General features: G+C 40.2%; 1 protein-coding gene across 1 annotated transcript; it reads left to right on the forward strand.

Moving 5' to 3' along the window:
* The first annotated feature begins 2,220 nt into the window (after positions 1 to 2,220).
* LOC147627741 (pentatricopeptide repeat-containing protein At2g13600-like) lies at positions 2,221 to 5,161 on the forward strand. The gene has a single exon (XM_086814683.1). It carries the CDS (start codon positions 2,540 to 2,542, stop codon positions 4,730 to 4,732), a length of 2,193 nt encoding a protein of 730 aa, XP_086670809.1. The 5' UTR covers positions 2,221 to 2,539; the 3' UTR covers positions 4,733 to 5,161.
* Positions 5,162 to 13,652: the final 8,491 nt, after the last annotated feature.

Genomic DNA, 13,652 nt, shown 5'->3' on the forward strand with positions numbered 1-13,652 from the left:
ACAGGGCATTAGACATGTTTCTTTTGAAATTAAAGAAGTGGGAGGGCATCAGGGTTCCTTTTCATGATAGGGTGGCTATATGCAATACAGTATTGAATGCTTATATTCTGAAATTAAAGAAGTGGGAGGGCATCAGGGTCCCTTTTCATGATAGGGTGGCTATATGCAACACAGTATTGAATGCTTATATTCTAAAATTAAAGAAGTGGGAGGGCATCAGGGTCCCTTTTCATGATAGGGTGGCTATATGCAACACAGTATTGAATGCTTATATTTTGTTTCTCTGCCGCCCTGTGCTGGATTTTGGAAAAGGGCACTGGCATAAGATAATTAGACCCATTAGTGACTTTGTATAGAGGAATGGAGGGTCTAATAAGAAGACTCTTGCCTAGCTTGCCTGCCTGGGATAAAATTTACATGCCTAAATTTGAAGGTGGGCTTGGCATTCTTCATCTCTCCTCTCACACCATTGCAAGACTGGCTGTATTTCTTCCCAAATGTCTTAACCAAAAGGAAATCTGGGCTAAGGTGTTAAGGGAATTGGTGGAATGTTCAGCTATGTACCTGGATGGAGTGTGGAAGTGTTTCCTTATGCCCCTCTCAAAATAATTGGGTCCCCACTGTGTAGGATGTTGTGTTCTAAATGAAAAGAGGTGCTAGAACTCATGGTATGGGATGGATGTGGCAGAGCTTCATGGAATTCTTTATTGTGCTTAGGGATTTGATAGACTCTTAAGTTCAATCCCCCCTTAGCCTTACAAGACCCTAGAATAGCCAAAAGATTGAATAATAAGGGGTTGAGGAGATTTAGAGACTCCTGGGATAATGCATCGTGGGATGGAAAGAGCTAGAGAAATTGGAGATGGATCTTGCCTTGTCTAACAGAGAAGCACAGTTGGTTAGGTATGTGTTGGAGGAAGTGCAGAAAGGCTGGACATCGGATTGGTCCCGGTTTAATGGCTCTAAGTTGGAGAAAGGCATAACCAGAGTGTTGTATAGTGCCTTGAGGGTAAGTGAAGATAATGTCACTCACTGTAATAGAATATGGAGCGTGAATTGGAGTCCTAACTGTTGGAGAAGGAAGTGGAAGGCAATATGGGAAATAGAAATACCTACCAAATCTCAGGTGTTCTTGTGGAGAGTTTGTATGGGAGCTTTGCCCATTGGCTCTAAATTGGTTCAAAGGAACTTCACAAGTGGATGTTGCCCTAGATGCAAGAATGCCTTGGAAGATGGAAAACATACATTTTGGGAGTGCCCTGCTACTAGAGGAGCTTGGGTCAAATTGGGAAATGGGTCTAGAATTTCTAGAAATCTGGAATTTCAAAAATTGTATTGTATGTCATAAAGCTTGTGATGCAAGGATTGTTATTAGTGGATTAATGCATAAATGTATTTGTATGTGTTGGTCTGTATGTTTGATTGATAGGATTAGTGGAGCTGAGGTGTTTCAGCTGATTTAGTCTCTGCATTGTGCTATTATCTGAACCTTAACCATGGGGGGTCAGTTGCAAACATATTGAGCTATGCCTAACTTTTGGGATATTGTTGTGCAGGGTCTCAGAAGGCTGAGGGTGAAGACCAAGAAAACCTGGTATGGTCCTAGAACAAAGGGGTGGTATAAAAAGGTCAAACAAGCTAGCTACATTTTTGTGGCATTGATTGAAAATCGAGTGGGGGCCAAACCAACTGTCAAAATATGGTTTCAAAAAGGGGAGATGAAGGGTGAGATCTGGGAAAAACAGACCCCTAGGGGTTGCACATCTGAAGCTTTGATTGAGGCTTGTATCTTGCTGGGATATCACTTATCTTGGGGTGAATCTTCTTTTGTTTTAGAGGATGATAGATGGGATTTGATGTGTAGTCTGCTGAATGGGGACTCTTATGCTGATGTGGTTAAGGGCTGCTGACCGTGGACATTGTAAGAAGTTTATGTAAAGTTTTGTTTTCTTTTTGTAATATATATATATTTTTTGGTTAAGGGCTGCTGACCGTGGACATTGTAAGAAGTTTATGTAAAGTTTTGTTTTCTTTTTTTAATATATATATATATTATTTATTGGTCCAAAAAAACAAGGTACACTCGTGTGTGTGTGTGTGTGTTTACACACTCAATATGGCCCGAAGTGCATAAAATACGATAAATCATTAGATTTGTTGGAGGGTTATCTTGGATTCTAAGGTTCAACCAAAAAATAATGAACCTCAATCAACATTAATACTAACATAAATATCAAATGTTCTGTATTGGCCCCTCCCTTCTCTTCCTCAACAATATATGCTCGCAATCCAGACAGAATCTTCATTGTAGGCATAATCCTCTTCTTTGAATGGAAGCACAAATGATTACCCTACATGCGGGCACAAACCAAGGCATGGGGAGGTCAGTGGTGGAGGGGCTGCAGAGCAGTCTGGTGTTGACAATCCCTTTTTTTTGTGGGACAGATACACCCTTGGAAGCTATGTGCGAACAGTGCGGTAATGCGCCCCATCATGTACCCCTCGCCCATGCAACCTTGAAGTAAAAAAAGCTCTGTTCATGATTCGATCTACTCCACCCAACTGCAGATTGCACTTGCACGAACTCCTACACCCAATACCCAATCATTTGAAGGGTGCCTCAAGGGCGGCCCTGCTCAGCACTGCTGCTGTGGTCAAGCTCAATAACAACAGCAACCACAACGATAATCACAACAGAATATGGGAAAGAAGGAAGCTCATGGAAGCTCTAACTGCTCTGCATCGCCCAATTCTCCCTTCAACCCAAGCCCTCCTGGAAGGCAAGCGTCTTCATGACCTCATCATCAGGCATGGATTTGAACTAGAGGTTTTTCTAGTCAATAACCTTCTCAGCATATATGCTACGTGTGGGATTTTAGCAGAGGCATGCCACTTGTTTGACAGAATCTCTAAGAAAAATGTAGTATCTTGGACTACCATGATTGCAAGTCATGCACAACATGGCCATGGTGAGAAGGCATTTGATCTCTTCCATAACATGCAAAAAGAAGGCGTCAAGCCCAACCAGGTAACCTTTGTTAGTCTGCTAAGTGCATGTTCTAATCCGGATTTCCACCGTAGAGGCAAGTTAGTCCACTTTCTTGTCATAGAAGGTGGCTTGGAATCACATGTGATTGTGGGCACTGCCCTTGTTAGAATGTACTGCAACTGCTCTACCTTGGAGAATGCATACCATGTGTTCAACAATTTGCTTGTTAGGGATGTTGTCTCTTGGACCATCATGATGGCTGCCTATGTCAAACATGAGCATGGTCATGAAGCTATGGATCTTTTTCGGCACATGCAACATGAGGGCATGATGCCAAATCATTACACCTACAATATCATCATCAATGCATGTGCCACCATACCCTCCTTAGAGGAGGGACAAAGGGTCCACGCCCGCATTGTCAGAACTCAGTATCAGTACTGTCTGTATGTCGGGAACGCTCTTCTTGACATGTATGCCAAATGTGGAAGCCTAGAAATCGCACATAAGCTCTTCATGCAATTGTCAAAGAGGGACCTTGTCACATGGAATGCCATGATTACAGCGTTTGCCCAGCATGGTAACATCAAGGAGGTTTTCAAACATTTTGAGAAACTGAAGCTTGAAGGTTTTAAACCTGACCAGTTCACCTATAGTTGCATTCTCAGTGTCTGCACCAGCTTGACAGACCTGTCCCTGGGCAAGGATATTCATGAGGAAATCAGAAAAGTGGGACTCGAGTCAGAGCTTGCAGTGGTGAATGCCCTTTTAGATATGTATGCAAAATGTGGGTGCATGGAAGAAGCGCACAAGCTATTTGACAAGATGGGAACTCGAGATGAAGTGTCGTGGACGGCAATGATCACAGGGTGTGTGCGACATAGGCCAGACAAGGAAGCACTTGAACTCTTTGGCCACATGCCTAGGCGGGACATTTTCTCTTGGACTGCAATGATTCAAGGCTACGTGCAGCATGGGCATCATAGCCAGGCACTTGAATTCTTTGTTCAAATGCAGGCAGAAGGGATACGCCCAAATCATATCAGTTTTGGAACAGTAATTGGTGCATGTGCTGGCCTTTTAGACATAGAAAAGGGTAGGGAAGTTCATGTGAACATTGTAAAAGAGGGTTATCAGTCAGATGTAAATGTGGGTAATGCTCTGGTAGATATGTATTCTAGATGTGGCAGCCTCTCAGATGCACACCGTGTTTTTGATGGTATGCCGAAACGAGATGCTGTGTCATGGAATGTGATGATTGGAGGTTATGCAGAGCATGGTAATGGCAAGGAGGCTTTTGAACTATTCCAACAAATGCAATCTGCAGGGATCAAACCCGATGAGTTCACCTTCAGCAGTGTTCTCAGTGCTTGCAGACATGCCGGTTTAGTTGGTGAAGCTTGTCACTATTTCAATCACATGTTAGGAAGTAATGGCATCACACCATCAGTTCACCACTATGCTTCCATCATAGATTTGCTGGGTCGTGCTGGCTGCTTGCATGAGGCAGAGGAATTCATCAACAAAATACCATTTCAACCCAATGTTGTAGTGTTGATGAGCCTTCTTAGTGCATGCAAAAGCCATGCCGACATAGATCTTGCAGGGCGATTCTCTGATCACATGCTAAAGTTGGAGCCAACAAATGCGGCTGCTCATGTTTTGCTGTCCAACATCTTCTCTGGAACTGGCATGTCGATCGATCAAGAAGAGGGAAGTAATGTGATGCAACAAATGGTTTGAAAGGCAATTTCAAGCAGATTCACCTTGATCAGCCATCTGTGTCAAAGTGGAAAGATCGAGTTTCATTCAGAGTTGCCTGTTAAGGGAATTTCAAGCAGATTCACCTTGATCAGCCATCTGCATCAAGTGGAAAGATCGAGAACCTGAATGAGTCTTCTCCTAAGGGAATCTTGCATAGCCATTATATGGTGACTGCTTTATCGTCAAGAGCATAAGATGACTGAACCATGGTTACTGGTTCCTTAAGGCAGCCCATTAAAGTGAGGCCTTAAGGCACCATGATTGTCTCGATCATGTATGATCTAAATAATGTAGATCTGCAGGTGTAAGTTGCCATGGCATGACAGACGAAGTATAACAATTGGAAAAAGCAGCTGAAAACAAGTTCAAACTTTTGAAGAATTTGACAAGACCAAAATGTACCTTGAATCATATATATGTGAAACCATTGTTGTCTATCCCTACACACGCCTGACGTGATCAAAACAAACCCAAGCCCTTCTCAAATCACTATCTCTTGTTTGGCACATACAGTTCACCAGATCCAAACTTGATGCAGGCCCTGTGGTTGAAATTTTAAATACGTAACACTGCTTTGCCTCGTCCAAAGCTTGCCCAGGAAAACGGCCACCATGGAAGAACTCAAAAGCACATTGTCTCTTCAATTCTAGGATAGTGGATTCTGCTCCTTGCACTGAATCGTTGATCCTAGACACGTACCATCCTCCTGAATCTATAAGAGAAACTTAACAAACTATGTAAACGTGAGCTGAGAAGAATAATCAAAAAATTAAAATCATTATGGAATACGCATTACCTTTGACATTGAATTAGGGGATGCATGTGTTCCAATAATAGCGACAACTCCATGTTGCTAATATTTGATCCATTCTTCGTGTGCCTCAACTCCATTCAATACAAGTTGTTTGGTTATATCCAGTTGTATCTTCCTTGGACCACTTGCAGCCCCATCTGAAACTATCTCTTGCACAAGTTCTCTTATCTTTTACAATGCCTGCCTTGATGTGGCCCTTTGCACCGCATGCAAATGTTTCCCTTGATGTATCATCAATCTGGTCATATGTGGATCATTCTCCAAACCTCCTATAAAAATTTGAAAAGTTGTATTCTCCATGTCAATGAAGAAAAAAACAGATCAAAAGAAGATAGGAAAGAAAAAGATCTCTATTTTTCAATTACTATATCTCACAAACACACAACAAACTAATGAAAATGAATTTAAACTTTAAACACTAAATCTAAACATATTAGAATAAATTTTTAAAAATACATTCATTTTTAAAAAAGAATATTAATTTTGACAAACATAAAAACATTCTTCAATCATAATAAATAGTGTCATTAATGTATGAAATTTAAAATTTATTTTTAATAATTATATTTAATAATAAATGCTTACATAACTAACTTCAATTAATAATTACTTTTTTAACTATCTTAAATTTTCATGAATACATATAACTTATACGTAATGGTCATATTGTTATGATTAAAATTATAATTTTAAATAATTATTCTATTCAATATATAAAATTTTAAATAATGGTATGTCCTTTTTTGTGTGTGAGAGAGAGAGAGAGAGAGAGAGAGAGAGAGATGTGGTTTCCCTAAGTGAGGGGAGGGTACCCTCGCTAAGGGGGCGATGTCACCCTTAGTGAAGGTATGAGGGTATTAACTTCACTAAGGGTGACGTCACCCTTAGTGAGGGTATGTCGCCCTTAGTGAGGTGTCCCTCCCCTCACTTAAGGCCACCGCTCCTCTCTCTCTCTCTCTCTCTCTCTCCTTTAATTCTTTCCTCTCCTCTTAGCTCTCTCTCTCTCTCTCTCTCTCTCTCTCTATATATATATATATTTAAGATTTCTATTTATAGCTTTTTGTCTATTTATCTCTTCTTCTTTTGTTTATATCTTCTTAGTTTCTTTCTTTTTTATTCATTCTATTTGTTTGGTCTCTTTTTGTCCTCTTCTAATCTCCTTATGAGGCGGTCTTATTTTGTAATTTTCTTCTGAGCTCCTTTTTTCTACATGGCGCCTTCTCAACTTAAACAAGAGACACAAATGTTCTTAATGTTCAATGGCACCAAAGTAGCTACTGGGACCATTTTGCACGTAAACCCCACTGTGGATACTATCTACGAAATTTCTTTGCCGCCTGATCTTGTTGGCGTGTCAATTGAGTCAAAGTGGGAGAAGTATCTCTTCCTTTTTCCCTCGAAGATGGTAATATCAGCACGTTAAATCAAACCACATGCTACATAATTGTATGGCCAACAAGAAGTTACGTAAGAATTGTTATATCTCTCTCACTTTTGTAATTATTCTCTTTTTTGTGGTGATTCTAAAAACTATTTATAGTAGCAAGCCATTGCGTTAGTGGTTTTATATCTCTCTCTCACCTTTGCAATTATGCTCTTTTTGTGGTTTTGTTGAGAGTAATTTGTAGCAAGCAATTGAGTAATTTATCTTGTATATGTCGATGTGTTAGATTGATCCAAACACAGCAAAGGAAACCCCACATCCAAAGCGGGCACAACACTTAAAGGGAACACTTTACCAAACAAGCAAGCCAAGAAGTGACAAGTACAAAGAAGAGGAAAACAATGTGAGAGAAGATGATGATGATTATGCTCCTCCTCGAAGCAATCCACCACGCTCTTAAAAAAAGGTGCTTCTTCAAAATCCTTCAAAGCAACAAAGGAAGTAGGAGAGGTGGAGGAGGGAACTGAAAAAGAAGGCGATAATGAAGACCACCTCATGGTGACACATGCAACAGCCTAAACAGTGTAAAGGTAATTGTTATCCACTTTCTACCAAATCTCACATAAGATATTTTTATGGCTCCCAAGCACAACCTATGTGTGTGTGCACTGCAAGTGTAGAAATCCACTCCTTTCCCACCTGTTTTCTTGTGCAAACTTGTGCCTAACCCCTCTATAAGAAGAGTGCAATTTAGGTACAAGATGATGGCAAGGGAACTCTATAGAAATGGCTATGTTGCCAATTGATGTAGGTTCATTTGTTCTATCTCCTCATCCCATAATCATGTTAGAAAAGTGACGCAACATGATGTTCACTTGATGTGGTAGAGTGGTGTTCTTGGGTATAGGACCCATTTTGGCCTTCTTTTCTATTACCACTTTTTGTGGCTCTAGATTGGTCATGGTGGTGATTAGGGTGACTAGTGGTTGCTAATGAGGTTTGTGCACACAGAAGGATTTGCCATGACTTGGGTAGCCATATTTGCATGCTTCCTTCATAGTACCCTTGTTCTTTCATCAACAGCCTTTTGGAAACCCAATAGCACTGGTACATGAGGCTGTTGGTTCTAAGACTTTTGCTATAGAGTGGGATTCAGGTCTCTGTTGTTGAAATATACATGTGAATAGGGTGTGTGCGGGAACAAGCCCTTGGTTAGAGGCTGTAAAAGAGAATGTGTAAATGTGAAAGAACCTATGAAAAGGTGAGAAGAATCTACTGGGAGAGAATAAAGGGTAGCATGAGAAGATTTAGGAAGTGTGGAGATATTCTGGGAAAAGTGAAGAGGTGGAGAGAATCAAGAAAAAGAGGTGGAGATATTCTGGGAGAGGTGAAGTGAATCAAGGAGAAATCAGTGGGATTTGATGCTTGGATGTAAACACTATAAATTGAGGCATTGGCCTAATGAGAATTTTCTGGTTTTTTATTATCCATGCCTACATTAAGCTATTTGTTAATTACTCACTAATCATATCTTAATTATTTATTAATTACTTACTAATCACATCTTAATTATTTGCTAATCACTTTGTTAATGATGTTGATTCTAGTATTTGATCCACCATAGCTCATCACATTGCTCTAATTTCAACATGGTATCAGAACCATGCCTAGAATCCATCAGGTTTATGAGCCCATTATCTAATTAATTAGGATTAATAGATAATTAGAAAATAATCAAAATTTTAGTTATTTTTCAACTCATCTCTGTACCCCCAGCTGGTGGTGGAGGAGCTCTAGCTCCTTGCACACTCATCATTAGGACAAACCCTTTTAACCCTAGCTAGCCAACTCATAGGAGCTCCAGCCAGTCAAGACAGAAGCGCAAACCGTCGCTGGCTGTTGCTGCTGCAAAAATCAACGATTTATCAAAGCGCCATTTTTTGAGGAGATTTTGACATTGATGCTTCATCCAATCCAATTGCTCTAATTCCTCTTAGCCCCGGGGGTTTTCAAGCATGCTCTACAAGCTAGTGAAGACAAAATTCAATTTGATCAAGTCTACAGTGAGATCCAAGCTCTTCATCAAATCTGCAGCAGCAGGTAACTTTGGTAAAACAGAGATTAAGCTTTCAATATTTGGTCAAATCTTGTGTTTCTTAGCTTAATCCTCTACTAGACTCATTGCTATTGATGGCTTTGAAAGCATTTGAGCTCATTTGAAGTCTAAGGCCCCAGATCTGGACTCTCCGCATACTCTGTTTTTTACACATAAAACAATGGATTAATTTGCTAATCAATGATTAATCAGTACTAATCACTATATTTTGGTGTAATTGAGGGTTCAAATTAACCATTAGGTATCTGATACAAATCCCTATAACTTCAGATTGCAATTCGGAGTTGGTTTGATACTCCAACCATTCTGTACAAATTGGTTACCCTTGATTTAATGTAGTTTTTGGTGATTTCATGCTGATAAATTTGTTGTAATCATCTCTTAAACACTAGATTGAGTTGTAAAAGGGTAGACACTGTCCTTGAATCTTGAAATCGGATCAAGAGGTAAGACCCCCTTCACATCATCATGAGTACAGCACAGGAAATAGCCAAATTTAATGGGGAGCAATTTTACACATGGCAGACAAAAACTATGTATTTGCTCATGAGGAAAAATCTGTGGGGGCTAGTTGAGGGAAGAGATGAATGTCCAGAGAGAGGGAAAAATGAGTGGAAGAGCAGGAATGAAAAAGCATTGGGACTTATTGCACTCAGTTTAAATGATGAAACCATTCATCACATCACAGGGATACAATGGGCAAAAGATGCATGGGATGAACTCAATAAATTATTTGGCACACAAGCAAAAAAATCAAAGATAAATCTGTTAATGCAATTCTACAAATTGGACATGAAGGAAAGTGAACCTTTAATCACACACTTGAACAGATATAAAAGCATTAAGCAACTGGCCAGCTATTAGGCACTAGTTGTACTTCTGAAGAGTGTGGACAAAGGAGAATATGAAAACATTGTAGCAACACTAAAGAATGTACCTGAATTGAAGCTACACGAGATAGAAGAAGCTCTACTAGAGCAAGAGAGCAGAGACAAAGAGAAGAAATGGCTCGACTCAACAGCAGGAGAAGAAAAAGCATTCTTCACCCGAGGAGGATTCTCTCGAGGACGAGGACGAGGAAGAGGCAGAGTAGGAGGAAGGACCTTTACTTGCCACAACTGTGGAAAGCCATGACACATGGCAAGAGACTGCTACAGCAAACCCAGTGGAGAAGGAACGACATCGGCAAACTTCATGGAGGCTCCAAAGGAAGTGGAGTCAGATCATCTTTTTTGAGAGAGAGAGAGAGAGAGAGAGAGAGAGACCCCACAACCCAATGTAACCTGCCCTAACAAAGTAAAACCGCCTCTGAGCCACCGATGATGTAGGCCACGTGGTAGATGTATGTGTGAGCACTTTAGTCAAGGTTGCGGGCACTTGTAATAGCCTTGGACACATAGAGAGAGAGAGAGAGTGTCAAGGACTATGAGTTTAGGGACTTGAGGCACTGGTCGCGGGCTATCAAGTAAGAGGGAAACTTGGTATAGGGTCCAGGTGTGCTTGGAGTATTCACTTGAGGGGAGGTGTTGAAATATACAAGTGAATAGGGTGTGTGTAGGAACAAGCCCTTGGTTAGAGGCTGTAAAAGAGAATGTGTAAATGTGAAAGAACCTGTGAAAAGGTGAGAAGAATCTACTAGGAGAGAATAAAGGGTAGCATGAGAAGATTTAGGAAGTGTGGAGATATTCTGGGAAAAGTGAAGAGGTGGAGAGAATCAAGCAAAAGAGGTGGAGATATTCTGGGAGAGGTGGAGAGAATCAAGGAGAAATCAGTGGGATTTGATGCTTGGATGTAAACACTATAAATTGAGACATTGGCCTAATGAGAATTTGCTGGTTTTTGATTATCCATGCCTACATTAAGCTATTTGTTAATTACTCACTAATCACATCTTAATTATTTGCTAATCACTTTGTTAATGATGTTGATTCTAGTATTTGATCCATTATAGCTCATCACATTACTCTAATTTCAACATCTGTCCTGTCACAATTGTTGCCTCCTTCTAGAATACTTATGGTGCCTTAGGTGCTGAAAGACATAGTAGCATTGTGGATGATTGTGGTTGCTCAATTTTGAGATTGTGGGTAGTTGTTGTGGTGCTTTGTGTCTACAGTTCTCTGATGATAAGTGAGCAGTCCTTTGCTCCCAATTGACTTCATAATTCATAGTAGAGATCCAACTTCAAGCAACATTTTCTCTTCTAAGGCACATGTAGGCATGACAAAAAACCTTACATTGACAAGGATTATTTTTGGTAAAAGTGTTAACTTTCAAACATTTTTACCGAGATCCAACTTCAAGCAACATTTTCTCTTCTAAGGCACATGTAGGCATGACAAAAACCTTACATTGACAAGGATTATTTCTGGTAAAAATGTTAACTTTCAAACATCCCAAAGCTCCTATGGTTCCTGTATGCACACTTTTAACTCTAGCTGATATGGGTTCTAACTTTGGTTTGTTTAGCTTCACCCAGGTCGCATACGAGAGCATGTTGTGACTTGCCCTTGAGTCAATTGTCATTATGAGGAGATTATTAGTGGTCCCTCCAACAGAGAGTCCTACGTTGAGCCACACAGGCTCTATGTCAAGGTCTATTGAGAAATGTGGTGCCATGGAGCACATGGAAGGAAGGGAGCGAGTTTGAGTAGCCCAAGCAAGAGAAAAGTCTAGCATGAAGCCACATGAGCAAAGGAAATTATCCCACATTGATGTGCAAGCCAAAAGGTGTACCTCCTCATATAAAGGGGACCATTTTCAAGCAATGAACATATCACTTGCACTTACCTCAAGTCTCTTTATGTGCAAGCCAAAAGGTGTACCTCCTCATATAAAGGGGACCATTTTCAAGCAATGAACATATCACTTGCACTTACCTCAAGTCTCTTTATGTATCCAAGCTAATTCATCTTGGTGTCTAATTGTACTTGAGTGCATCTTAATTAGCACACACTCATTAATGAGTTTTCTTCACTTCTATCCATCTTAGATTAGTGTTGTCATTAATCTAGAATTAGTTAATAATTAGGTAGATTTCTTGTCATTAGGAGAGCTTAATCCATGATTCTCAACATGGTATCAGAGCTTGGTTTTGCTCTCCTAGCTTAGTTTAGCATTTGTGCATATTATTAACACTAATCTTTGTTATTAGGATTTCTCAATGTGATTAGAGTTTCTCAATGTGATTAGGGTTTTCCAAATTAGGGTCCTTATCTTTTTTTTAAAGTCATTGAGAGTATGCGAGAATATGTGTGCATAATTAAAGAAAAGGTGATCCTAAGCATGCCCAAAGCACAAGCGCACTAGATGACCACAACACATAGCATGGCATCCACACACTAAATGCATCAAAGGGACATAAGGAAATCAAGAACAAAGTATCAAATGAAACATCAAAGAACAAGAAAAGCATAAGTGGCAACAAACATAAAGAAGATAACGCCAAAGCAACGACAAGAAAAAAAGCACCAAAGTCAAAGCCAAGAGAAAAAGACCATGAGCCAAAGCAGCAGCATCGTGTCACTAATCACTACCCTAACCTAAATCAAATGATGTAAGACACCAAATGAGTAGGCAAATTAATATGTTTAGAGCACACTTGACCACCTATGTGAGTAGCCAGAGAGTACCTAGGGGAAATGATGCAATTGTAAACACTCAGCACCCAAGGGGGGGATGTCCCATGTTTAAGTCAAAATGTCAATCCACCATACCACCTACATTAAGGGGGGGTGAAGAATTTGTAAACCTCACATCCAACCACCTTACAATAGCCTAAGAAATATGGCACCAAGGGAGGGTGTGAAGAAATATGGTGCCATGGCTAACAAGGAAGACATGGAGTGAGTTTGAGTAGCCCAAGGAAGAGAAAAGTCGAGCATGAAGCCACATGAGCAAAGGGAATTATCCCACATTGATGTGTAAGCCAAAAGGTGTACCTCCTCATATGAAAGGGGACCATTTTCAAGCAACAATGAATATATCACTTGCACTTATCTCAAGTCTCTTTATGTATCCAAGCTAATTCATCTTGGTGTCTAATTGTACTTGAGTGCATCTTAATTAGCACACACTCATTATGAGTTTTCTTCACTTCTATCCACCTTAGATTAGTGTTTTCATTAGCGTAGGATTAGTTAATGATTAGATAGGTATCTTATCCTTATGAGAGCTTGATCCATGATTCTCAACAAGGTCTTCTCCCTTGACTAGTTTAGAGTAGCCATGTTTATGTGGAGTGTCAGTCCTTTTTTGTTTTGCCTTGGCTTGGGCTACCCTGGCCTTAGCCTCGTCTTGCACTTCTTTTTTTAGGCTTTCTTGTCTCAGTTTTTCCTGCTTCTTACATGCATGTTCCTAATGAGATTCAAGCTTGATGTCAGATTGTGCCAATTGCACTATGTGCTGGCATGTTAGGTAGTAACATGTGTGACATAAATGACCGCGTCCAGCTGGTCATAGTGTGTGGACAGTAGCTAGGGTTAGCTGTATGTGGACACAACACATGTAGTGTGTTGTAGCTTATGGATTATGGCTTTATACATTGTGTGAGAAGGGACATGGCTTCCCTCTATGGTTAGGGTTT

Source organism: Cibotium barometz, chromosome 20 (assembly GCF_041138505.1).
Source record: "Cibotium barometz isolate CiBa-2024 chromosome 20, ASM4113850v1, whole genome shotgun sequence".
Classification (NCBI taxonomy): Eukaryota; Viridiplantae; Streptophyta; class Polypodiopsida; order Cyatheales; family Cibotiaceae; genus Cibotium; species Cibotium barometz.

Excerpts from the sequence above, each read along its gene's own strand:
- LOC147627741 (XM_086814683.1), top strand. The coding sequence starts at position 2,540 with ATGATTCGATCTACTCCACCCAACTGCAGATTGCACTTGCACGAACTC.